General features: G+C 42.2%; 2 protein-coding genes across 4 annotated transcripts in view; both read left to right on the top strand.

Annotated features, from left to right (window-relative positions):
* LOC141101075 (connector enhancer of kinase suppressor of ras 2-like) overlaps positions 1-26,656 on the top strand; it is a 527,280-nt gene that overhangs the window by 259,585 nt on the left and 241,039 nt on the right. The gene's annotated exons all lie outside the window — the stretch shown is intronic.
* On the top strand, positions 1,752-6,990 carry LOC141101076 (uncharacterized). Its single transcript, XM_073589905.1, has 5 exons — positions 1,752-2,003; positions 2,078-2,176; positions 3,959-4,157; positions 5,008-5,167; positions 5,268-6,990. The coding sequence occupies exons 1-5, from the start codon at positions 1,941-1,943 to the stop codon at positions 6,016-6,018; spliced, it is 1,272 nt and encodes a 423-aa protein (XP_073446006.1). The 5' UTR covers positions 1,752-1,940; the 3' UTR covers positions 6,019-6,990.

Raw genomic sequence — 26,656 nt, 5'->3', positions numbered from 1 at the left:
GATCCTAAACACTGAGGAACCTCAGATCCTAAACACTGAGGACCCTCAGATCCTAAACACCGAGGACCCTCAGATCCTAAACACTGAGGACCCTACCAAGTTAAACACTGAGGGCCCTCAGATCCTAAACACCGAGGACCCTCACATCCTAAATACTGAGGATGCTCAGATACAAAACACTGAGGACCCTCAGATCCTAAACACTGAGGACCCTCAGATCCAAAACACTGAGGACCCTCAGATCCAAAACACTGAGGACCCTCAGATCCAAAATACTGAGGACACTCAGATCCTAAACACCGAGGACCCTCAGATCCTAAACACTGAGGACCCTCAGATCCTAAACACTGAGGACTCTCAGATCCAAAACGCTAAGGATCCTCAGATCCAGAACACCAAGGTACCTCAGATCTAAAACGCTCAAATCCTAAACACTGAGGAACCTCAGATCCTAAACACTGAGGACCCTCAGATCCTAAATCCTGAGGACTTTCAGTTCCTAAACACTGAGGACCATCAGATCCAAAACACTGAGGACCCTCAGATCCAATACACTGAGGACCCTCAAATCCTAAACACTGAGGAACCTCAGATCCTAAACACTGAGGACCCTCAGATCCTAAACACTGAGGACCATCAGATCCTAAACAATGAGGACCCACAGATCCAATACAGTGAGGACCCTCAGATCTAAAACACTGAGAACCCTCAGATCCAAAATACCGAGGACCCTCAGATCCTAAACACCGAGGACCCTCAGATCCTAAACACTGAGGACCCTCAGTTCCTAAACACCGAGGACCCTCAGATCCTAAATACTGAGGACTGTCAGATACTAAACACTGAGGACCCTTAGATCTTAAACACTGAGAACCCTCAGATCCTAAATACTGAGGACGCTTAGAAACAAAACGCTGATGACACTTGGACCATTTTTTTGCGCACATGAACAAACAGATGTGTGATTGAGGCCAGACACAGTGCTTGTAGGATGAAATGAAGCCCACGTTAGTCTTCACACAACTTTCCCCAAATCGACACTGTATTTGATCTTATTAACAACTACTGTACATAGGAAAAGACAATGTAAGGACGTGATGTAGATTTCTTACTGGAGTCAGTGCTGTATAAAGCTGAGCTTCATCTCATTGGAGAGATGACACATGACGTATGATCGGAGCTTGGGGCTTTATATGGCGATATGGTCAGCAATCATCACAGTAAGTGCAGAGACATTGAGAAATCCTCGTAATCCTGGTTCCTTTTGCAGTTATGTATAGGGGGCCATTTTCTTTCCTTTAAAGCAGGGATGTCAAACTCAAATACACAGATCGCAACAATTAAAAGCTTGGATAAATTCACGGCCTACCCTGTTATTTATTTAAATAAAGGCTTAGGCTGGTTTCACACTAGCATTTGATCGTGCACGCGCAATGTTCCCCTATCTTTAACATAGTGGTCGCAGGGTCTTGCGATTGTACGCGCTCATCAGCGTTTAGTGTGCGCTGCGCATTTTACAGGTGTGCGCCTAGACGCGCCGTACGCTACATGTTGCATTTTTTGTTCCGCCTACATCGTTAAAAAAATCGCGCTCGCACGTGTGCGAACGGTATGCGCAAAAAAATAGCATTATAGTCTATGAGGTCGCTGACGTGCGCTTGGATGCACGCACATTTGAGTAAACAATGTCTAGACACTTGTCTAAACCTCCCCCTAAACAAACAACATTGTTTGGAAGGAGTGTTGATAAAAGAAGGTGTCTTCAGGGTCAGACCAATACTCTACAGACAGCCTTGCAGAGACCAGACAAGAACATAGAAGAGCTTTTCTACTGTGGATTCAAGATTCAGAAGCCAAAATGTGAGTATTCTTCAACATAATGTCTGTGTGTCCTGTACAATTTTATAATGTACTAATGTATTGTTTGTTTACATTTCTGCATGTCTTCTTCTGGATCGGTGTATTCGCCATCTCGGCAAGAACTGGCCCAAGCTGATCGTGAGGTGAGGATGTTGCTGCCTTTGGGTAAGTTTAGCTGCCTCTAGAAATGTGTTATAATTTTTTTTTTTCTTTACAGACCTCGGACACGGCCAGTGAAGGTGAAGTGCGGGAGCAGTCTGAGCGGGAGCAGTCTGAGCGGGAGGATTCTGAGCAGGAGCAGCGTAGTCAAGTCGTGGTGAGGAGACGCAATGTTAGTATATACAGTGGTGGCCAAAAGTATTGACACCCCTGCAATTCTGTCAGATAATACTCAGTTTCTTCCTGAAAATGATTGCAATCACAAATTCTTTGGTATTATTATCTTCATTTAATTTGTCTTAAATGAAAAAACACAAAATAGAATGAAGCAAAAAGAAAAACATTGATCATTTCACACAAAACTCCAAAAATGGGCCAGACAAAAGTATTGGCACCCTCACCCTAATACTTGGTTGCACAAACTTTAGCCAAAATAACTGCGACCAACCGCTTCCGGTAACCATCAACGAGTTTCTTACAATGCTCTGCTGGAATTTTAGAACATTCTTCTTTGGCAAACTGCTCCAGGTCCCTGATATTAGAAGGGTGCCTTCTCCAAACTGCCATTTTTAGATCTCTCATGGGTGTTCTATGGGATTCAGGTCTGGACTCATTGCTGGCCACCTTAGAAGTCTCCAGTGCTTTCTCTCAAACCATTTTCTAGTGCTTTTTGAAGTGTGTTTTGGGTCATTGTCCTGCTGGAAGACCCATGACCTCTGAGGGAGACCCAGCTTTCTCACACTGGGCCCTACATTGTGCTGCAAAATTTGTTGGTAGTCTTCAGACTTCATAATGCCATGCACACGGTCAAGCAGTCCAGTGCCAAAGGCAGCAAAGCAACCCCAAAACATCAGGGAACCTCCGCCATGTTTGACTGTAGGGACCGTGTTTTTTTCTTTGAATGCCTCTTTTTTTCTCCTGTAAACTCTATGTTGATGCCTTTGCCCAAAAAGCTCTACTTTTGTCTCATCTGACCAGAAAACATTCTTCCAAAACGTTTTAGGCTTTTTCAGGTAAGTTTTGGCAAACTCCAGCCTGGCTTTTTTATGTCTTGGGGTAAGAAGTGGGGTCTTCCTGGGTCTCCTACCATACAGTCCCTTTTCATTCAGACACCGACAGATAGTACGGGTTGACACTGTTGTACCCTCGGACTGTAGGGCAGCTTGAACTTGTTTGGATGTTAGTCGAGGTTCTTTATCCAACATCCGCACAATCTTGCGTTGAAATCTCTTGTCAATTTTTCTTTTCTGTCCACATCTAGGGAGGTTAGCCACAGTGCCATGGGCTTTAAACTTCTTGATGACACTGCGCACGGTAGACACAGGAACATTCAGGTCTTTGGAGATGGACTTGTATCCTTGAGATTGCTCATGCTTCCTCACAATTTGGTTTCTCAAGTCCTCAGACAGTTCTTTGGTCTTCTTTCTTTTCTCCATGCTCAATGTGGTACACACAAGGACACAGGACAGAGGTTGAGTCAACTTTAATCCATGTCATCTGGCTGCAAGTGTGATTTAGTTATTGCCAACACCTGTTAGGTGCCACAGGTAAGTTACAGGTGCTGTTAATTACACAAATTAGAGAAGCATCACATGATTTTTCGAACAGTGCCAATACTTTTGTCCACCCTCTTTTTTATGTTTGGTGTGGAATTATATCCAATTTGGCTTTAGGACAATTCTTTTTGTGTTTTTTCATTTAAGACAAATTAAATGAAGATAATAATAACAAAGAATTTGTGTTTGCAATAATTTTCAGGAAGAAACTGAGTATTATCTGACAAAATTGCAGGGGTGTCAATACTTTTGGCCACAACTGTAATCTGTCCTTTTTTTTTTCTGTCGTTATTTTCATCTTTTATCTTGCTTCGTCTCTGTTTCTTTTTCTATCTTTTTCATTCTCCAAAATTACAAACATTCTAATAGTTTTTTTTTTCTAGGTTCCACAACGGGATGACGAAGAAGTGTACATAGACAGCGAGCACCTGGTCCGCCATGTTGGGGAGCGTATCCCGTTGTGGTACAGCCATGACCAGCAGTACAAAGTCACAGTGGTGACCCGGCAGCTCTGGAATGAGGTGGCCGCAGCGATGATGGATGGCTGGGACAGCGCCTCTCCAACTTCAAAAAGGGCGTTCAGTAAGTATAAAGATGCTCTGTGATACTGCATTGATTTTTGGTCCAGATGGTGCTGATGTGTTTGTGGCAAGATATATTATTGCATCAAACACACCAATGCCTTGTGGGAAACAGTGATTGCTTTTTGTTTTGAACTGCTGTCTTGAAGCTGCATCGATTTATGGTCCTGATGGTGCTGATGTGTTTGTGGCAAGATATATTCTTGCATCAAACACACCAATGCCTTGTGGGAAACAGTGATTGCTTTTTGTATTGAACTGCTGTCTTGAAGCTGCATTGATTTATGGTCCTGATGGTCCTGGTGTGTTTGTGGTAAGATGTATTCTTGCATCAAACACACCAATGCCTTGTGGAAAACATTGCTTTTTGTATTGAACTGCTGTCTTGAAGCTGCATTGATTTATGGTCCTGATGGTGCTGGTGTGTTTGTGGCAAGATATATTCTTGCATCAAACACACCAATGCCTTGTGGAAAACAGTGATTGCTTTTTGTTTTGAACTGCTGTCTGGAAGCTGCATTGATGTGTGGTCCTGATGTGCTGGTGTGTTTGTGGCAAGATATATTCTTGCATCAAACACACCAATGCCTTGTGGAAAACAGTGATTGCTTTTTCAACTACTGTCTTGATCCTGTTTTCACTCTTGCTCCGGATGATACTGTTGTTTTGGCTGCTACATATATTCTAGCAGGAAACATAACAGTGTCCTCAGGATTAACAGTGACTGCATTGTGTCTACAATTTTTTTGTGCTGCAGCATTGACTGTTTGCAAAGTTCTATCAGGTGTGTGCTCATAATTATCTTCCCTTCAGTGCATTGTCTAACGTTTTTTATTTTTTTTTCCCAACAGTGAACAAAATCCGCACACGTTGCCGCTCGATGAAGGACCGCTTCAACACTGATGTTCGTGCTGAGGGACAGGTTCGCAGTGGTTCAGCGGCAAGGCGCAGAAGAAAGTACCGCTATCATCGCGAGTTGACTTTCCTGAGACCAGTCCTTGCCAGCAGAGCGTAAGTTTTTTTTGTTTTTTTATTACTATGTGCTTTTCTATTCCACAGCTGATGCTTCTTGTTAATGCATGATACTAATGTTTTCCCTTTCTTTCCACAGCACTTGGAGCAGCACCCTGCAACCTGTCCCGGGAGCGGTTCTTCATCGATCGACCTCGGACCCGTCCCAGCCATCCGACAGCCAGGAAGCATCTTGCAGGTCAGCAACGCAGACAGCTGGTGACCAGGAAGCTGGTCCATCAGGTGTTCCCCTGTCCCAGGTCTCTGTCACTGGTTATGCGGGCACTACCTGCCAGTGGCAGAGGGCCTCGGACAGGCCTGTCATGCCCGAGTTCATGCACTTGCGTGAGGCCTTTCAGGGCAGCCTCAAGGCGCTGTCCGCCAGAATGGAAAGCGGTTTTTCCCTGATGGAACGTGGTTTTAACCACATGGAACACCACTTCCACTCTGTTGACCAGCGCCTTGACCGTCTGGAGGCCGACCTCAACAGACCAGCGCACCATTTTTTCAGTAAAATTGAACAGGGCATGGCGGAACACCTTAGTCCTGAGCAACAGCTGAGTGTGTTACAGGCCTGCAACACTGCTTCCTTGCAGGCTATGCAGCAGAATCGGTATGTGCAGCAGTCAGTGGTGTCATTTCCAACAGTTCCACCGTTGACTCGCTACACCACCCTACCGACTTCTGCTGCATACCACTGCACGGCCACCTGCATTCCTAGCGAAGCCGGACACCACTACACCACCCCAAGTCTGAGTGCTGCTGGACACTCCTCCGCCACCACCACTATGGCAAGCGCTGCTCCTGTATGGAGCACCACCACCGCCACAGCACCACCAGCTTGGAGCTAAACCACCACAGAACCTGCTTGGGCCACCGACACCACCAGTCAACATCAAAAGAGCACCGCCAGCACACCTCAGCAAAAGAGCACCACCAGCACTCCTCAGCAAAAGAGCACCGCCAGCACTCCTCTGCAAAAGAGCACCGCCAGCACTCCTCATCAAAGGAGCACCGCCAGCACTCCTCATCAAAGGAGCACCACCAGCACGCCTCATCCAAAGAGCACCGCCACCAATTCTCCCCATAGTCCCGCCAGAACTTCTGCTCAGATCCCAGACAGGCAACCTCCTTCTAGGAGCACCGACACGACAACATCTCCAAGGATCACCGCCACCTCCACTTCTTTGAGCACCGACCTAACTTTGTCCCCTTCTAGGAGCACCGACACTGCCACTTGTAGGAGCACCGCCACTGCCACTTCTAGGAGCACCGCCACCGCCACCACAGAGCAGCAAATTGGTGACCCGCATTCCATCTTTTACAGGGCAACGCCACGGTCCACCATCACCAAGCGGTCAAGCAAAGTACGGCGGTCACGCGGTGCAAGTCGGTCCAGGCAGGATATTCCTGTCCCAAAGAAAAGAAAAACAAAAACTTTGTTCGTCCATCCACCATCTCCTCCTAATGTGTCTCAACCTGCCTCCATGTCCATTCCAGAGCTCCCTTCCCCCAGTACTTTCGTTGCCCCTTCTCCTACAACCCCTTCCTCAACCTCCAGTCGTTCATCGTCTCTCAACACCCACAAAGTATCCCAATCTACCCCAAAACGTCATTCCAAATAAAACTTTTTTTTTTATTTTAGTTTTTGTGAAAAAATAAATGTGCAATTGTGCTTTCAAAATATTTGGATTGGTTACTGTGTCAATCACCGAGTACACACACTGCGCCGTACACGTTTTTGCCACCAGATATCTCCATTACTGAGACATGTTTCTTGTGTCAGTCTTGGAGATTCTTGTGTCAGTCTTGGAGATATGTGTTGTCAACTAAACCAATCTACATGACTTGTCTTTTCCACAGCAGTCTCTACATTCTTGTAATATTGCACAGACTGGATCCAGCAGGGTTCCCCAACTCCAGTCCTCAAGAGACACCAACAGATCATGTTGTATGGAATCCTTTTTTTTTGGCTCTTGTGAAGCAGTTATCAATGGAGCTATGGATTTCATTACAACATGATCTGTTGGTGGACCTTGAGGACTGAAGTTGGGGAACCCTGCTGGATCCAGTCTGTGCAATATTACACGAATGTAGAGAGTGATGTGGAAAAGACAAGTCAGAATTTGTCCTATACTCACACAAGAAACATCAGTAATGGAGATATCTGGTGTATTGCACACACTGAATTGAGCAGGGTTCACCAACTCCAGTCTTCAAGGCCAACAAACAAATCATGTTTTAAGTAATTCCATTACTCTGGTGATAACAGTATCACCTGAGGGAAAAAAAATTACATCCTTAAATCATGATCTGTTGGTGGATATTTAGGAATAGATTTTGGAAACCCTGGCATAGAGGATGGTGTTGAGTGCAAGGCATATCTATTGTTTCCTTGCATTTTTTGTACCGTCCTCATTTAACTATTATAGAAAAGGCAAGGAATTATAGATATACCTTGTAATTAACCACATACTCTTATTACGTGTGTATTGAAGAAACTGATTAATGATGGTGAAAGTAAATGTTATATATACTTCACAAATACCCTGACCTTGGATCATTATAACACCTGGGCAGGTGAATACACATGAGTTTGAACCTGCAGCGTTGCTTAACTCTCCATATATTTTGCAGATGATTATAGTGATGCTGCAGTTTAATCTGTATTGTAATGCCCATTTGTGTTTTATTATCTCCACAATCGCTGTTAATTGAACACAGACTGTAGAGATTATAAAGGTAATACAACTTGTGTGTGTATATATAGTTACCTACTCAGGAGTATTAGTGAATTCATGATGCACAAAACACAGCATCATAAATTCACTGAGACACCTGGCTACTTGCTAATGGTATTGGGAGTGTAAAAACAGAGAATGCACTCAGTACAGGTATCAAAACAGTGTTTTTATTAACATACCAACAACAGGTATCAAAACATTTTTTTTATTAACATACCAACAAGAAAATTTTTTTAAACCATTTGCTCTTGCCATTCCACCCGTCCAACATCTGAGTTGAAGTAGGCCGCAAATTGGTCCCTCATTTGGCCAACTTCAGCGGATGACCTGAGAGGCTGCTGTGTAAATTCAGGCAATGGATTAGGAGCAACATCATCAAGATCTAAGTTCGGGTGCTCTCGAGCAATTACAAAGTTATGTAGAACAACACAGGCCTTCACCACCTCATCCTCAGTTTCCAGTTTCAGATTAATAGCTGTGCCAAGAATGCGCCATCTAGATACAAGTATACCGAAGGCACACTCTACTGTTCTTCTGGCCCTGGTCAGCCTGTAATTGAAAATTCTTTTGTTGTGGTCCAAGTCCCGGCTGGAGTAGGGTTTGAGCAGGTTTTGGCACATCTGCAATGCTTCATTACCAATCATTACAAAGGGCTGTGGCGGACCTTCGGTGTGGGGAAGAGGCCGTGGCATGGGGAAATTGAAGTTGTTGCCATACAACCTCCTGCCCATGTCCGAGGTCTTAAAAGCCTGGGAGTCATTCTCACGGCCAAATGCCCCAATGTCCACTGCAATAAACCTACAGTCTGCATCCACAATGGCCATGAGTACAGTAGAAAAGTAGTTTTTATAGTTGTAGTACTCAGAGCCTGTTCTTTTGGGCTTGATAATCGGGATGTGTTTCCCATCCACCGCTCCCAAACAGTTAGGGAAATTGCAGACAGTCCAGAATCTTTCGGCAATTTCCAACCACTTTTCTGCGGTTGGCAGGGGCATGAATTCTGGACAAAGAACGTTCCACAAAGCAAGGCAGGTGTCCGCTACAATTCCAGACAACGTGGAGATTCCAATCCGGTACTGGAAGTACAGTGACGAGAGGGTCTCTCCAGTAGCCAGGAATCTGTGACACAAAGAAAAAAAAAATAATATTTGTGTTTAGGGATTTTTGTACACACGTAAAAGTAAAAAAAAAAAATTATATATCTGCAGCCTTTTGTTCAATACATGCCATAAAAAAAATACCGCTGCCTTTTGTTAACTACATGGCAGAACTATAATTCTGCCAGATTTGGAAGAGGTCATGTCACAACCAATAAAATTCTGCAGGCATTGGTTTTGCAAAACTTCATACCTTAATGTGACCAGGAGCCGTTCCTCAGGAGTAATCGCACGCCGGAGCTGCGTGTCCTGTCTCCGGATGACTTCTTGTACCCAACCAAGCAAATAGTTAAAGGTTTCTTGGGACATCCGGGTATAATCCGTAAATTTCTCCGGGTTTGCCTGTAGCTCGCTGTAGAGGGTGTGGTACGCTCCACGGCTCTCCCGGAGTTCAATAATGGGATGTATCCACATACGCCGCTGCTGCCGTCTTCGCTGTATCTCTCTCCCTCTGTTCATGGCAAGCAATTGCATAAGCCTGAGCCGTCCTCATGTCCAGATCCAAGTCAAAGTAAAAGCTCTAACAGCGCAGATCCATGTTTCACAAGGCAAATGCAAGCAAATGTGAAGAATTCATCTGTAAACAGGGTCTATATAAAGAATTTCCATAAGACACGCCCACTGCTGTCCCATTGGTGGAGTGTGTTGCAAGAATTTTTCAAGGATTTTTTCTCCTGTGAAGTGACACCATTGCGCATAAAAAATGCAAACGCATGAAAAACGCTGTTAAACGCATAAAAACGCTGTGATTTTTTGTCATTATGCGCACAATAATGCTACAAAAAACGCAGCGTTTACAAGCGTTTGTATGCGCTTTTGACATGCGTTTCTTGTGCGCTCGATACGCTGCGCAAAAAGGCGCAAGTGTGAAACTAGCCTTACAATTGAGGACGTTTTTCCATATCATCAAATATAACATTGACATTTTTCATATGGAAACAAACTTAAAGCGGTTGTCCCACGAACAAAGTACATTTCAATTAATAGATCTTAGAATAAAATATTATTCCAATAATATAAAATTTTATGTAAGAACAATAAAAAGCAAATGGCCCAATGGCCTAATTTAAATATGTAATAACAAAGGATAAACAACCTTGAATAATACAGATAATAAAGTATGATGCCAACAAAAGTGCCCCCAAACACAGAATGATACCTCATCAATTAATTAATTCCTCCACAGTACCATCAACATGCATGGTATTATGGCTCTACTTTACCTCCCTCCCTCAATCCCCCCAACCAGGAAAGGTGACCCCAGCACAATATGATTCCCCAACTGTAATCCCCACACAGCCCTCCATACAGTATAATGGCCACAAAAGTGCTCAATACAATATAATGGCCACAAAAAGTGCTGCATACAATATAATGTGCCCCACATAATCCTCCATACAGTATAACGAGGCCCTGCATTGTTTTCCATCCAGTATAATGGGCCCCACATAGTGCTGCATACAGTACAATGGCCCCAAATATTGCTCCATACAGTAGAATGAGCCCCACATAGCGCTCCATACAGTATAATGGCCCCACATAATGGTCCATACAGTATAATGAGCCACACATAGTGCTCCATACAGTATAATGGCTGCACATAGTGCTCCATACAGTATAATAGCTCCACATAGTGCTCCATACAGTATAATGGGCCCATGAAGTTTTTCATAGAGTATAATGGCCCCACATAGTGCTCCATACAGTATAATGAGCCTCAGATAGTGCTCCATACAGTATAATGGCCCCAGTATAATGGCCCCACATAGTGCTCCATACAGTATAATAGCTCCATATATTATACTCCATACAGTATAATGACCCCACATTGTGCTTCATACAGTATAATGACCCCCACATAGTGCTCCATACAGTATAATGGCCCCACATAGTGCTCCATACAGTATAATAGCTCCACATAATACTCCATACAGTATAATGACCCCACATTGTGCTCCATACAGTATAAAGACCCCACATAGTGCTCCATACAGTATAAAGGGCCCATGAGGTGTTTCATATAGTATAATGGCCCCACACACATAGTGCTCCATACAGTATAATGAGCCCCACATAGTGCTCCATACAGTATAATGGGCCCAAATAGTGCTTCACAGAGCATAATGGCCCCACATAGTGCTACATACAGTATAATGGGCCCACATAATGTTCCATACAGTATAATGGCCACACATAGTGCTCCATACAGTATAATGGGCCCAAATAGTGCTTCATAGAGCATAATGGCCCCACATTGTGCTTCATACAGTATAATAGGCCCCACAGTAAAATAAATACCTCTGCTCTCCCATTCCCCCTCTGCTACTGTTTCTTCATGGTGTCTGCAGATAGTCTGAACATCTCAGTACAGGGGGCGCATTGTAATGACGTTATTTCGCTCACTGTGCTGAGACGTCAGATGCAGAGGGGAAATTATGGGAGAGGATGCCGATATATTTGAAAGTGTGATGCCAGGCAGGGGACCCACCCGGCACTGCGGATCAAATGTACTTGGGGGACCCATCCAGCACTGCGGGTCAAATATACCCACCCTACTGACCAGAATTTGACATATGTGCTTTAAAGCATTGCCTTGTCCTGAAGGAGTTAATTCTTGGCTCAGAGCCCTGGAGAAAGTGGCTCCTCCAGATCAGGCAGATTCATCTATTTGCCTTGTGCCACTATTATTCTGGACTGCAGGAATTCATTGCCATTGCATAACAGAAATGGTTTACAACTGAGAGCCAAGGTCCGGGGAGTGGAAGCCGGAGGCTCTTATTCTACTTATCACTAATGGCGCTGCAAATGGCGAACACTTAGAATACTGACCTGTCACTCCGGAGATCATGAGAGGACAAACCGAGATCTTTCCTCCATTACCCATCAGATTATACAAAAAATGTAGAAAGCAAAATCGATGGAAGCATAATGTGCTGATGCCTACTGCGAGCGCTTGTGACTGGCATCAGCAGTTATCCATGTCTCTACTGGCCCTGCCACTAGGTAGCAGTCTATTATTTACTTATATTAATGGACCAGGTAGCTCAGGATGAACACACCTATTAACCCCCTTGCCCAAGTTCACCCCTCTATAATTTATATTACTTTCCATCAGATGTGAATTGTGTCACTGCTGAAAAAATGTTACATAATACAGGATGTAATTCAGGATCAGTAATATAATGTTTGTACACATTGACTGCACCAGCAGAATAGTGAGTGCAGCTCTGGAGTATAATACAGGATGTAACTCAGGATCAGTAATGTATGTACACAGTGACTGCACCAGCAGAATAGTGAGTGCAGCTCTGGAGTATAATACAGGATGTAACTCAGGATCAGTAATGTAATGTATGTACACAGTGACTGCACTAGCAGAATAGTGAGTGCAGCTCTGGAGTATAATACTGGAAGTAACTCAGGATCAGTAATGTTAATGTATGTACACAGCGACTGCACCAGCAGAATGGTGAGTGCAGCTCTGGGGTATAATACAGGAGGTAACTCAGGATCAGTAATGTATGTACACAGTGACTGCACCAGCAGAATAGTGAGTGCAGCTCTGGAGTATAATACAGGATGTAATTCAGGATCAGTAATATAATGTTTGTACACATTGACTGCACCAGCCGAATAGTGAGTGCAGCTCTGGAGTATAATACAGGATGTAACTCAGGATCAGTAATGTAATGTATGTACACAGTGACTGCACTAGCAGAATAGTGCATGCAGCTCTGGAGTATAATACAGGAGGTAACTCAGGATCAGTAATGTATGTACACAGTGACTGCACCAGCAGAATAGTGAGTGCAGCTCTGGAGTATAATACAGGATGTAATTCAGGATCAGTAATATAATGTTTGTACACATTGACTGCACCAGCCGAATAGTGAGTGCAGCTCTGGAGTATAATACAGGATGTAACTCAGGATCAGTAATGTAATGTATGTACACAGCGACTGCACCAGCAGAATGGTGAGTGCAGCTCTGGGGTATAATACAGGAGGTAACTCAGGATCAGTAATGTATGTACACAGTGACTGCAACAGCAGAATAGTGAGTGCAGCTCTGGAGTATAATACGGGAGGTAACTTAGGATCAGTACAGGATCAGTAATGTAATGTATGTACACAGTGACTGCACCAGCAGAATAGTGAGTGCAGCTCGAGTATAATACAGGATGTAACTCAGGGTCAGTAATGTAATGTATGTACACAGTGACTGCACCAGCAGAATAGTGAGTGCAGCTCGGGAGTATAATACAGGATGTAACTCAGGATCAATACAGGATCAGTAATGTAATGTATGTACACAGTGACTGCATCAGCAGAATAGTGAGTGCAGCTCTGGAGTATAATACAGGATGTAACTCAGGATCAGTAATGTAATGTATGTACACAGTGACTGCACCAGCAGAATAGTGAGTTCAGCTCTGGAGTATAATACAGGATGTAACTCAGGATCAGTAATGTTAATGTATGTACACAGTGACTGCATCAGCAGAATAGTGAGTGCAGCTCTGGAGTATAATACGGGAGGTAACTTAGGATCAGTACAGGATCAGTAATGTAATGTATGTACACAGTGACTGCACCAGCAGAATAGTGAGTGCAGCTCTGGAGTATAATACTGGATGTAACTCAGGATCAGTAATGTTAATGTATGTACATAGTGACTGCACCAGCAGAATGGTGAGTGCAGCTCTGGGGTATAATACAGGAGATAACTCAGGATCAGTAATGTAATGTATGTACACAGTGACTGCACCAGCAGAATAGTGAGTGCAGCTGTGGAGTATAATACAGGATGTAACTCAGGATCAGTAATGTAATGTATGTACACAGTGACTGCACCAGCAGAATAGTGAGTGCAGCTCTGGAGTTTAATACAGGATGTAACGCAGGATCAGTAAAGTATGTACACAGTGACTGCACCAGCAGAATAATGAGTGCAGCTCTGGAGTATAATACAGGATGTAACGCAGGATCAGTAATGTAATGTATGTAGTCAGTGACTCTGCTGATTATGACGGTTATTGCTATGATAAGCCTACAAGCTTTATGTCACTTGAGGTTCATCTTTGGCATTCAGACAGAATTTGTGAGATTGTGTTTATATATAAACATTTGTCGCTTTTTCCCGTACATCGTATTTCAGATAAAACAGAACCTGTCATTTTCACAGCATCTAAACTATAACTGGAATATTCTCGGAAGAACAGTTATCATCCTCCGGCTGCGCCTCGTTCTATTCCTTCCAGACAAAAGTGGTGCGCAGAACTTGCAGTGAATCACAATGGCAGCATATTGTCAGGCCGGCACTCACAGTCGTGTGGATCACAGCCATCCCACAGGAGGAGCTGATGGGAAACAGTCATCAGGAATATTCAGCTACATAAAAGCCCAGGAAGCACGGGACATAACACCGACTATATATCTGTAGCTGCCGTATCCCATCTACCTGCTGACGGGCTCCGTCCAATCAGAGCAAGTCAAATTCCGCCTTCATCATAAACACATATATCCATTATATGACATAATTATCCTTTAATAATAGCGTCCTACAGGCCTCAAGTAAAACTACCCTACACTGACCACATAACACTGCCATACAGTCTCCTGAAAATCCAGGTATATAAAATATTGTGCCGACACGTGGCTGCTGTCTAAGAGTGCTGCCATAGTGCAGACACAGCACACCTACCAACTCTGAAAGTTAGGAAAGAGGGCACAAGCTAAGCAAGTACCCAACCTCGCCCAGTCTTTTATATGTGCCCAAAAAGAGATATTGTCCTAGTGAGGCCCAGTAGTGCTCGCACATTGTACAATACCACTGTACAACACAGTGTGATATCCACAGACCTCCCTGTACAGTATGAAGCCCCCACATTGGCCCAACACTCAGTATGATGCCCCCCACATTGCCCCCATACTCTCTAATGACACAGTCCCTCCTCCCAGCATGATGCCCCATAACATGATGACCCCCTACATTTCCCCCATACTCCCAGCATAATGCCCCATAACATGATGCCCCCACCTTGCTCCCCAAACAAGCAGTCTGATGTCCCCACAGTATAATGCCCCCCCACAAGCCTCCTACTTGCTGGTGTGTCTTTCACATTCCTGCTCCTGATTGGCTCTGTGCTGCAGTCCATGACCTAAGGTCCTTGCATGTCCTTCGGTGTGGAGCAGGGAATGGCAGCTCCCTTCACCACCACTTATGCAGCTGGAGTTGAGACATACCCCTGACCTCCCAGGACAGTGGGTTACCTCCCCAAATTTAGAACAATACTGTTGGATCCAGGACGGCCGGATGGTATGAAAATAGTAAAGTTGCCACATTGTCCCCACACATGTAAATACAAACATTCCTACCTAATAGAATGTTTTAAAAGTTGCCATAAAGTGTCCTTCCCAGTGCCCACATAATACCGCCTGTCACTGCATACGTGCACAATGCTGCATATACTGAATTATGACTTTGTGTGTTTCTGATCACGAGAGCGGTGTCTGTGCTCCGGATTATCAGTTCTCTGTTGAAGTTTCGTTCCATTTTTTCTTTTTCTTGAATTTGGAGTAACAGATGGGTAATTGCATCTTGCCTGTGTGTAATTAATACCTCTGCCCTCCATTGTGACATTGTGCCCTCCACCCCTCGTCTGACGTGCACAGCCTGGCATCGGAGGAGCCTTTCAGGTGTAATAACACCGTAGATTAAATATGGGCTGTGGTGATCGCACTGCAGTGCTCTGTTATCTCAAGGTAATTGTTGGCTTCAGCGCACAAAGTATCTGCTGGAAAGTTCTATAGTGTCCATTGTATGTGCTGCTGTCTGCGTGACATCAGCACCAGGTGAACATTGTAGGGCCCCGATCCCATCAGTGACGACCTCCCCTGGACCCGTATCATGGATTCTTATCACCATTCGTAGTCATTGTTGTCCCTCTATCTCATATATGGCAGCACTCCCCTGTCGGGGAGTGGAAGCTGCTCATGCTGAGCCTCCTGGTTCATGATCAGAATGACAATGAAGACTGTCTCTGTATGATAGCAGTCATGAGGGAGATGACAGTCGCTTTACCCATGACACGCTTCAGGCATATTGCTCCAACCCGGTCATACTGAGCATGCCGTGACCTTTGGGCACCAGGATGCAGAGAAGTAGAGTGGATTTATGTAAAGCTCAGTGTGTAATTTACTGAGATAATGACTTGGGTTTTCATTGGCTGTAAGCCATAATTATCAACATTAACAGAAATAAACACGTGAAATAGATCACTCTGTCTGTAATGACTCTATATAATATATGAGTTTCATTATTTGTATATTGTAGAACTGAAATAAATTAATTTTCCAGTGATATTCTAATATTGTGAGAAGCATCTGTGTTATCATATCATATTAATACCTATAGAGGACGTATCACAAAGGTGTTGGGGCTTTGGGCAACTACCAGGTCCCTAGAGTTAGGGGTTCCATGGTCTATCCCTGGGCCCTGGATTACTCCTGAATGTGGAGACTCTGTGTTCTCTTGCCTTGCTGTGCTCTTATATCTACCCTGATCTGTACCTACCAGTGAAGTGGGAAGTTGAAGTGTATGGTAACATACTAACCAGACAAACAAGGGAAGACGGACAGGGATAAATGAAAATAGCAATACACTCACCAAACAACGGACTGGGACAAAGGGGAGTCAAAGGAAGGATAAACAAAATAGGATAGGATGAGAATGTGCACACAAACAAAATTCCAAGCAACAATCACCTGAACATTCTCCAAACACCAACTCCTACCATAAACTACACCTCTAACTCCAGAACCAGGCAGAAATAACTAACACTGGCAATCCTTCAGAGCCAAAGGTGAAAATATTGTTGGGGTCACACTATAGTAGGGGGAAGTGTCCAATACTGAACAGCTGAGACAATCCAGATAGGAAAGCTCCAGGAATCTCAACTGAACAGATTAACTCTTCCACTGCCAGCAAGGAAAACCTGCTATGTTTAATACGATTGTGAAGTACTTCTAATCAGTAAAGGATTTCGTGAAACCACACGCTGCGGACTTCTGGTTCCTCTCTGTTTCGGTAAACCTGTAAAATGGGGCAGTATTATAGTAATTATATTCTTGCACATAGGAGCAGTATTATAGTAGTTATATTCTTGCAGATAAGAGCAGTATTATAGTAGTTATATTCTTGCAGATAGGAGCAGTATTATAGTAGTTATATTCTTGTACATAGGAGCAGTATTATAGTAGTTATATTCTTGTACGTAGGGGGCAGTATTATAGCAGTTTTATTCTAGTACATAGGAGCAGTAGTATAGTAGTTATATTCTTGCACATAGGAGCAGTATTATAGTAGTTATATTTTTGTACATAGGGGGCAGTATTATAGTAGTTATAATCTTGTACATAGGGGCAGTATTGTAGTAGTTATATTCTTGTACATAGAAACAGTATTATAGTAGTTATATTCTTGTACATAGGAGCAGTATTGTAGGTATATTCTTGTCCATAGGGGCAGTATTATAGTAGGTATGTTCTTGTACATAGGGGCAGTATTGCAGTAGTTATATTCTTGTACATAGGAGCAGTATTATAGTAGTTATATTCTTGCACATAGGAGCAGTATTATAGTAGTTATATTTTTGTACATAGGGGCAGTATTATAGTAGTTATATTCTTGTACATAGGGGCAGTATTATAGTAGTTATATTCTTGTACATAGAAACAGTATTATAGTAGTTATAATCTTGTACATAGGGGCAGTATTATAGTAGTTATATTCTTGTACATAGGGGGCAGTATTATAGTAGTTATAGTCTTGTACATAGGGGCAGTATTATAGTAGTTATATTCTTGTACATAGAAACAGTATTATAGTAGTTATATTCTTGTACATAGGAGCAGTATTGTAGGTATATTCTTGTCCATAGGGGCAGTATTATAGTAGGTATGTTCTTGTACATAGGGGCAGTATTATAGTAGTTATATTCTTGTACATAGCGGCAGTATTATAGTAGTTATATTCTTGTACATAGAAACAGTATTATAGTAATTATAGTCTTGTACATAGGAGCAGTATTATAGTAGCTATATTCTTGTACATAGGGGCAGTATTATAGTAGATAATTCTTGTATATAGGAGCAGTATTAAAGTAGATATTTTCTTGTACATAGAAGCAGTATTATTGTAGCTATATTCTTGTACATAGGAGCAGTATTATAGTGGTTATATTCTTGTACATAGGAGCAGTATTATAGTAGTTATATTCTTGTACATAGCAGCAGTATTATAGTAGTTATATTCCTGTACATAAGGGCAGTATTATAGTAGTTATATTCTTGTACATAGGGGGCAGTATTATAGTAGTTATATCCTTGTACATAGGGGGTAGTATTATAGTAGTTATATTCCTGTACATAGGGGCAGTTTTATAGTAGTTATTTTCCTGTACATAGCAGCAGTACTGGAGAAAGCTCCACTTTGGATATTAAGATGATTCTGTCTCTGCTCCATGGTGGGGGGGGAGACATCTGGAATAACAAAGCAGTATTAAGTAGAAGAATGAAAGATGTTTGTGCTGGGTTTTTTTGCCATCAGAGGAGCCATTACAGTGTGCAGTAATAGGGGATTAGATGACTTTGCAGGTTGGGATTTTACGGTTCCGTCCGTTCCCTTTGATTCAATAAAACATCTTACTAACACAGTATTCCTGGGGGTAACTGGTGTCTCCTCATTCAGCTTCTTCTTCATCTTTATTCATGATATGGAAGAATTTTAATCTAAATTTCGAAGACTCGTTCCCAAGTTTCAAAAACAAATTCATAAATGAATTAAAGGGAAAACAGCCCTTGCAAGTAAAGAGAGAAGAGCAACAATTTGTGACAATTGTCTGTCCGTCTCTGGATGAATGTGACAATCTGGACACGGAGGTGACCGCTGCCACCAGGTCCCTCATCCTTGGTCATTACCCTCCTGATCCCATGAAAACACGTGAACCTTGTGACATTTCATGATATTATGGTCACATTTACTTAACCACACCATGATGTGATGTTGGTTGAAATATTGATCTAGAGCTTTAACCTTGTAATTAAGGCTACTTTGTCCAGAGAAAGCGGATTTCATGGACGATAAACCCCAGCCCTTACATATTAGAAATAGATCTGCCCTCAGTGCAGCCATCAAGCCCTAATCTCATTAGTCGCTGCCAAGGTCTCGGACCGACGTTTCTTCTCGAGTGCTTTTAGGTTTAGTGGCTTCTTTATGACTTAGATTAATGTATTTATGGCCTGAGCTCAGGACACAAAGCTCCCAATCGTAAAAAAAAAAACCCTCCTACAGTGCGGACTTCTGCTTTAGCGTCAGAAATGTGAAATGTTTACCTCTGGTCACAGGCATCAGCTGATGAGACTACTACTAACATCAGACTACACCTGCTGTCACTGATAACAGTGAGAGCAGGAATCAGCTGATGGGAGTATTCATCAGCCGGCGCCTGCATTATAAATAAATTTAAAGAAAATTGACGTGGTTCCCCTGTATTTTTGATAACCAGCCAGGCAAAACTGACAGCTGTGGGCTGTAGCCCTCAACTGTCAGCTTCAGCAAGGTTGGTTATCAAGAATAGATGGCTCCTCTGCCCTATCTTTTAATTATTTAAATGAATAATTTAAAAAAGCATGGGGTCCCTGCCATTTTTGACAAGCAGCCTTGGTATAGCATACAGCTGGTGACTGGTATTCTGAGTATATTGCCCCTCCCAGCCTAAAAATAGCAGCCCGCAGCCACCCACAAAAGGCACATCTATTAGATGAGCCAATTCTGACGCTTTGCCCATTGCCAATTGCACTGTAGCGGTGGCAAGTGGGCTTCATATTTGTGGGATTGATGTCACCTTTGTATTGTTCGATGGCATCAAGCCCATGGGTTAGTAATGGAGAGGCGTCTATAAGACATCTATCCATTACTAATCCTATAGTTATATGGTAAATAAACACACAGCCAAAATAAAGTCCTTTATTTGAAATAAAAGACCAAAACACATTTTTGCTTTTTTTATTTTAACAATAACTAACAGTTATACTCCCCTAATGCCCATTCCGTTGAAGCCAACGTGCCCCGTAATAAAAGAAAAATAAAAAACAATATGCCTCACCTGTCCATTGTTCTGCCCCACGTCATAATCCAAAATCCATGTAAATAGTTTTTAACTTGGACGGTGCCAAGATGCGACCATCCTTGCTTAGAACCATTGGTGAATGAGCTGCTGCGAGCGTAGCCTCAGTGACCGGCGGTGACGTTATCGAGGTTACCGCAGGTCACTGAGGCTGTGTTCCCAGCTGGGCTGAGAAAAAGTTTGCCGTGCAGCACCGAGGTCAGTGAGACCTGCTGTGTATGGGAAACACCCCACAAGACCTGCCTTATATTGGAAACACTCCACAAGACCCGCCGTATACGGGGAACACCCCACAAGACCCGCCGTATACTGGGAACACCCCACAATACTCCCCCTATTTAAGGAACAGCCCACAAGCCTTGCCATATACAGGAAACACCCCACAAGACCTACGGTATACTGGGAACACCCCACAAGACCCGTCGTACACTGGAAACACACCACAAGACCTGCTGTATTCCAGGAACACCCCACAAGACCCTCCGTACTCCAGGAACAGCCTACTTGACCTGTTGTATACCGGGAACTACCCACAAGACCTGCTGTATACCGGGAACACCTCACAATACCTGCCGTATACTGGGAACACCAGGGAAGATCCTCTATATACTGGGAACACCCCACAGACTCTCCATATTCTGGAAATACCCCACAAGACCTGCCTTATACCGTGAACACCACACAAGCCAATTCCCAAAACAAGCAACAGGAGAATGATGAATGCAGCTCTAGATGGCACTGGAGTATACAAATAAGTCATGATGTAGCTCAGTGCAAGAGACATGGAGAAGTGGATTTATATCATCATGACATGCAGATAAATCATGTAAATCGCTGTACACCGTTCCTGTGCCAGTAAAATTACGACTGAGAGGAGGCACCGTCTTATATCAGACATCACGGCCGTACGACTCCTCGGCAGAAATAGTGGCTTGCAGCCTCATCATGTCCTGATGATGGAGGTGCATGAGTCTAAGCGTTCGCTGCTATGACCCTGGCAACATATTTCACTTGTCACATTTTACAATTGATGTGTGACCGGCGGAGAAGAATTTTTCATGACATTTCATTAATATTCTGATCATCAGGCATCACTCTGAAAAGCCACAAGACAGACACTGAGTCAAATAGTGGCGCCAAGATGGCTTCCGGCAATATTTATTTATGTCGCTGGAGGTTTGTCTTCCGGGAAACACAAGGGCACCTTCTTCATGCTGCTTGTTGTGACTTCTCATAGTTTTCTAGGTGATTCTGGAGTTTTCTTTAAGCCATTCCCTGTATCGGACTCTTAGACTCTAATTTCTGTTATATTTCACCAACATTTGCAATAACACAGCGGCTCATTTATAAGGGAAAGTGATCTGAGATCTTTGCAATTACTTCTTTAAATATTTATGTATAAATCATCAATATCATTGTTGTTAATTGCTCCATAACCAATGCTCTATCCTCTATTAATTGTACTCATTCATACATAGTGTTAATTAAAGAGAAAATGTGTTATTGAGAAACATGGTGCCATGATATATAAAAATAAGCTTGTAATAATTGTCAGTAAATCTCACACCAATTACTAAGAAATGAGATGCAGGAAATGCAACATTATACTGCAGGTTATATGCCTAAATTCTACTGAAAATCCTGGCAAGAATATATTCACCAACACAGCAATAATTATATACAAAAACCATTATAACATAACTACTATAATACTGCTCCTATGTACAAGACTATACAGTGGGGAAAAAAAGTATTTAGTCAGTCAGCAATAGTGCAAATTCCACCACTTAAAAAGATGAGAGGCATCTGTAATTTACATCATAGGTAGACCTCAACTATGGGAGACAAACTGAGAAAAAAAAATCCAGAAAATCACAGTCAGTTTTTTTTTCATTTTATTTGCATATTATGGTGGAAAATAAGTATTTGGTCAGAAACAAAATTTCATCTCAATACTTTGTGATATATCCTTTGTTGGCAATGACACAGGTCAAAAGTTTTCTGTAAGTCTTCACAAGGTTGCCACACACTGTTGTTGGTATGTTGGCCCATTCCTCCATGCAGATCTCCTCTAGAGCAGTGATGTTTTTGGCTTTTCGCTTGGCAACACGGACTTTCAACTCCCTCCAAAGGTTTTCTATAGGGTTGAGATCTGGAGACTGGCTAGGCCACTCCAGGACCTTGAAATGCTTCTTACGAAGCCACTCCTTCATTGCCCTGGCGGTGTGCTTTGGATCATTGTCATGTTGAAAGACCCAGCCACGTTTCATCTTCAATGCCCTTGCTGATGGAAGGAGGTTTGCACTCAAAATCTCACGATACATGGCCCCATTCATTCTTTCATGTACCCGGATCAGTCGTCCTGGCCCCTTTGCAGTGAAACAGCCCCAAAGCATGATGTTTTCACCACCATGCTTTACAGTAGGTATGGTGTTTGATGGATGCAACTCAGTATTCTTTTTCCTCCAAACACGACAAGTTGTGTTTCTACCAAACAGTTCCAGTTTGGTTTCATCAGACCATAGGACATTCTCCCAAAACTCCTCTGGATCATCCAAATGCTCTCTAGCAAACTTCAGACGGGCCCGGACATGTACAGGCTTAAGCAGTGGGACACGTCTGGCACTGCAGGATCTGAGTCCATGGTGGCGTAGTGTGTTACTTATGGTAGGCCTTGTTACATTGGTCCCAGCTCTCTGCAGTTCATTCACTAGGTCCCCCCGCGTGGTTCTGGGATTTTTGTTCACCGTTCTTGTGATCATTCTGACCCCACGGGGTGGGATTTTGAGTGGAGCACCAGATCGAGGGAGATTATCAGTGGTCGTGTATGTCTTCCATTTTCTAATTATTGCTCCCACAGTTGATTTCTTCACTCCAAGCTGGTTGGCTATTGCAGATTCAGTCTTCCCAGCCTGGTGCAGGGCTACAATTTTGTTTCTGGTGTCCTTTGACAGCTCTTTGGTCTTCACCATAGTGGAGTTTGGAGTCAGACTGTTTGAGGGTGTGCACAGGTGTCTTTTTATACTGATAACAAGTTTAAACAGGTGCCATTACTACAGGTAATGAGTGGAGGAAAGAGGAGACTCTTAAAGAAGAAGTTACAGATCTGTGAGAGCCAGAAATCTTGATTGCTTGTTTCTGACCAAATACTTATTTTCCACCATAATATGCAAATAAAATGAAAAAAAAACAGACAATGTGATTTTCTGGATTTTTTTTTCTCAGTTTGTCTCCCATAGTTGAGGTCTACCTATGATGTAAATTATAGACGCCTCTCATCTTTTTAAGTGGTGGAACTTGCACTATTGCTGACTGACTAAATACTTTTTTTCCCCACTGTAACTACTATAATACTGCCCCCTATGTACAAGAATATAACTACTATAATACTGCCCCTATGTACAAGAATATAACTACTATAATACTGCTCCTATATACAAGAATATAACTACTATAATACTGCTCCTATGTACAAGAGTATAACTACTATAATACTGCCTCCTATGTACAGGAATATAACTACTATAATACTGTCCCCTATGTACAAGAATATAACTACTATAATACTGCCCCTATGTACAAGAATATAACTACTATAATACTGCTCCTATATACAAGAATATAACGACTATAATACTGCCCCCTATGTACAAGAATATAACTACTATAATACTGTCCCCTATGTACAAGAATATAACTACTATGATACTGCCTCCTATGTACAAGAATATAACTACTATAATACTGCTCCTATGTACAAGACTATAACTACTATAATACTGCCCCCTATGTATAACTACTATAATACTGCCCCTATGTACAAGAATATAACTACTATAATACTGCTCCTATATACAAGACTATAACTACTATAATACTGCTCCTATGTACAAGACTATAACTACTATAATACTGCCCCCTATGTACAAGAATATAACTACTATAATACTGCCCCCTATGTACAAGAATATAACTACTATAATACTGCCCCTATGTACAAGAATATAACTACTATAATACTGCTCCTATATACAAGAATATAACTACTATAATACTGCCCCCTATGTACAAGAATATAACTACTATAATACTGTCCCCTATGTACAAGAATATAACTACTATAATACTGCCCCAATGTACAAGAATATACAGTCATATGTAAAAGTTTGGGCACCCCTGTTAATGTTAACCTTTTTTCTTTATAACAATTTTGTTTTTTGCAACAGCTATTTTAGTTTCATATATCTAATAGCTGATGGACTCAGTTATATTTCTGGATTCAAATGAGGTTTATTGTACTAACAGAAAATGTGCAATCTGCATTTAAACAAAATTTGACTGGTGCAAAAGTATGGGCACCCTTATCATTTTCTTGATTTGAATACTCCTAACTACTTTTTACTGACTTCCTGAAGCACTAAATTGGTTTTGTAACCTCATTGAGCTTTGAACTTCATAGCCAGGTGTATCAAATCATGAGAAAAGGTATTTAAGGTGGCCACTTGCAAGTAGTTCTTCTATTTGATTCTCCTATGAAGAGTGGCATCATGGGTTCCTCAAAACAACTCTCAAATGATCTGAAAACAAAGATTATTCAACATAGCTTTTCAGGGGAAGGATACAAAAAGTTGTCTCAGAGATTTAACCTGTCAGTTTCCACTGTGAGGAACATAGTAAGGAAATGGAAGAACACAGGTACAGTTCTTGTTAAGCCCAGAAGTGGCAGGCCAAGAAAAATATCAGAAAGGCAGAGAAGAAGAATGGTGAGAACAGTCAAGGACAATCCACAGACCACCTCCAAAGACCAGCAGCATCATCTTGCTGCAGATGGTGTCACTGTGCATCGGTCAACAATACAGCGCACTTTGCACAAGGAGAAGCTGTATGGGAGAGTGATGCGAAAGAAGCCGTTTCTGCAAGCACGCCACAAACAGAGTCGCCTGAGGTATGCAAAAGCACATTTGGACAAGCCAGTTACATTTTAGAAGAAGGTCCTGTGGACTGATGAAACAAAGATTGAGTTGTTTGGTCATACAAAAAGGCGTTATGCATGAAGGCTAAAAAACACAGCATTCCAAGAAAAACACTTGCTACCCACAGTAAAATTTGGTGGAGGTTCCATCATGCTTTGGGGCTGTGTGGCCAATGCCGGCACCGGGAATCTTGTTAAAGTTGAGGGCCGCATGGATTCAACTCAGTATCAGCAGATTCTTGACAATAATGTGCAAGAATCAGTGACGAAGTTGAAGTTACACATTGGATGGATATTTCAGCAAGACAATGATCCAAAACACCGCTCCAAATCTACTCAGGCATTCATGCAGAGGAACAATTACAATGTTCTGGAATGGCCTTCCCAGTCCCCAGACCTGAATATCATTGAACATCTGTGGGATGATCTGAAGCGGGCTGTCCATACTCGGTGACCATCAAACTTAACTGAACTGGAATTGTTTTGTAAACAGGAATGGTCACAAATACCTTCATCCAGGATCCAGGAACTCATTAATAGCTACAGGAAGCGACTGGAGGTTGTTATTTTTGCAACAGGAGGATCTACAAAATATTAATGTCACTTTTATGTTGAGGTGCCCATACTTTTGCACTGGTCAAATTTTGTGAAAATGCAGATTGCACATTTTCTGTTAGTACAATAAACCTCATTTGGATCCAGAAATATAACTGAGTCCATCAGTTATTAGATATATGAAACTTTAATAGCTGTTGCAAAAACCAAAATTGTTATAAAGAAAAAAGGTTAACATTAATAGGGGTGCCCAAACTTTAACATATGACTGTAACTACTATTATACTGCTCCCTATATACAAGAATATAACTACTATAATACTGCCCCTATGTGCAAGAATATAACTACTATAATACTGCCCCTATGCACAAGAATATAACTACTATAACACTGCTCCTATGTACAAGAATATAACTACTATAATACTGCTCCTATATACAAGAATATAAGTACTATAATACTGCTCCTATGTACAAGTGCAAAGATTTAACTACTATAATACTGTCCCCTATGTACAAGAATATAACTACTATAACACTGCCTCCTATGTATAAGAATATAACTACTATAATACTGCCCTATCTGCAAGAATATAACTACTATAATACTGCCCCTATGTGCAAGAATATAACTACTATAATTCTGCCCCTATGTGCAAGAATATAACTACTATAATACTGCTCCCATGTACAAGAATATAACTACTATAATACTGTCCCCTATGTACAAGAATATAACTACTATAATACTGCCTCCTATGTATAAGACTATAACTACTGTAATACTGCCCCTATCTGCAAGAATATAACTACTATAATACTACCCCTATGTGCAAGAATATAACTACTATAATACTGCCCCTATGTACAAGA

The sequence above is a fragment of the Dendrobates tinctorius genome, unplaced genomic scaffold, assembly GCF_039654945.1.
Source record: "Dendrobates tinctorius isolate UK_male_01 unplaced genomic scaffold, ASM3965494v1 ptg000114l, whole genome shotgun sequence".
NCBI classification, from domain to species: domain Eukaryota; kingdom Metazoa; phylum Chordata; class Amphibia; order Anura; family Dendrobatidae; genus Dendrobates; species Dendrobates tinctorius.
Note: the sequence above shows the minus strand (reverse complement) of the source record. Positions and strands in the feature narration are given on the sequence as shown.

Excerpts from the sequence above, each read along its gene's own strand:
- LOC141101076 (XM_073589905.1), top strand. The coding sequence starts at position 1,941 with ATGTCTTCTTCTGGATCGGTGTATTCGCCATCTCGGCAAGAACTGGCC. Across the intron at positions 2,177-3,958 it reads AGCAGCGTAGTCAAGTCGTG|GTTCCACAACGGGATGACGA; the intron begins GTGAGGAGACGC and ends TTTTTTTTCTAG. Across the intron at positions 4,158-5,007 it reads AACTTCAAAAAGGGCGTTCA|TGAACAAAATCCGCACACGT; the intron begins GTAAGTATAAAG and ends TTTTCCCAACAG.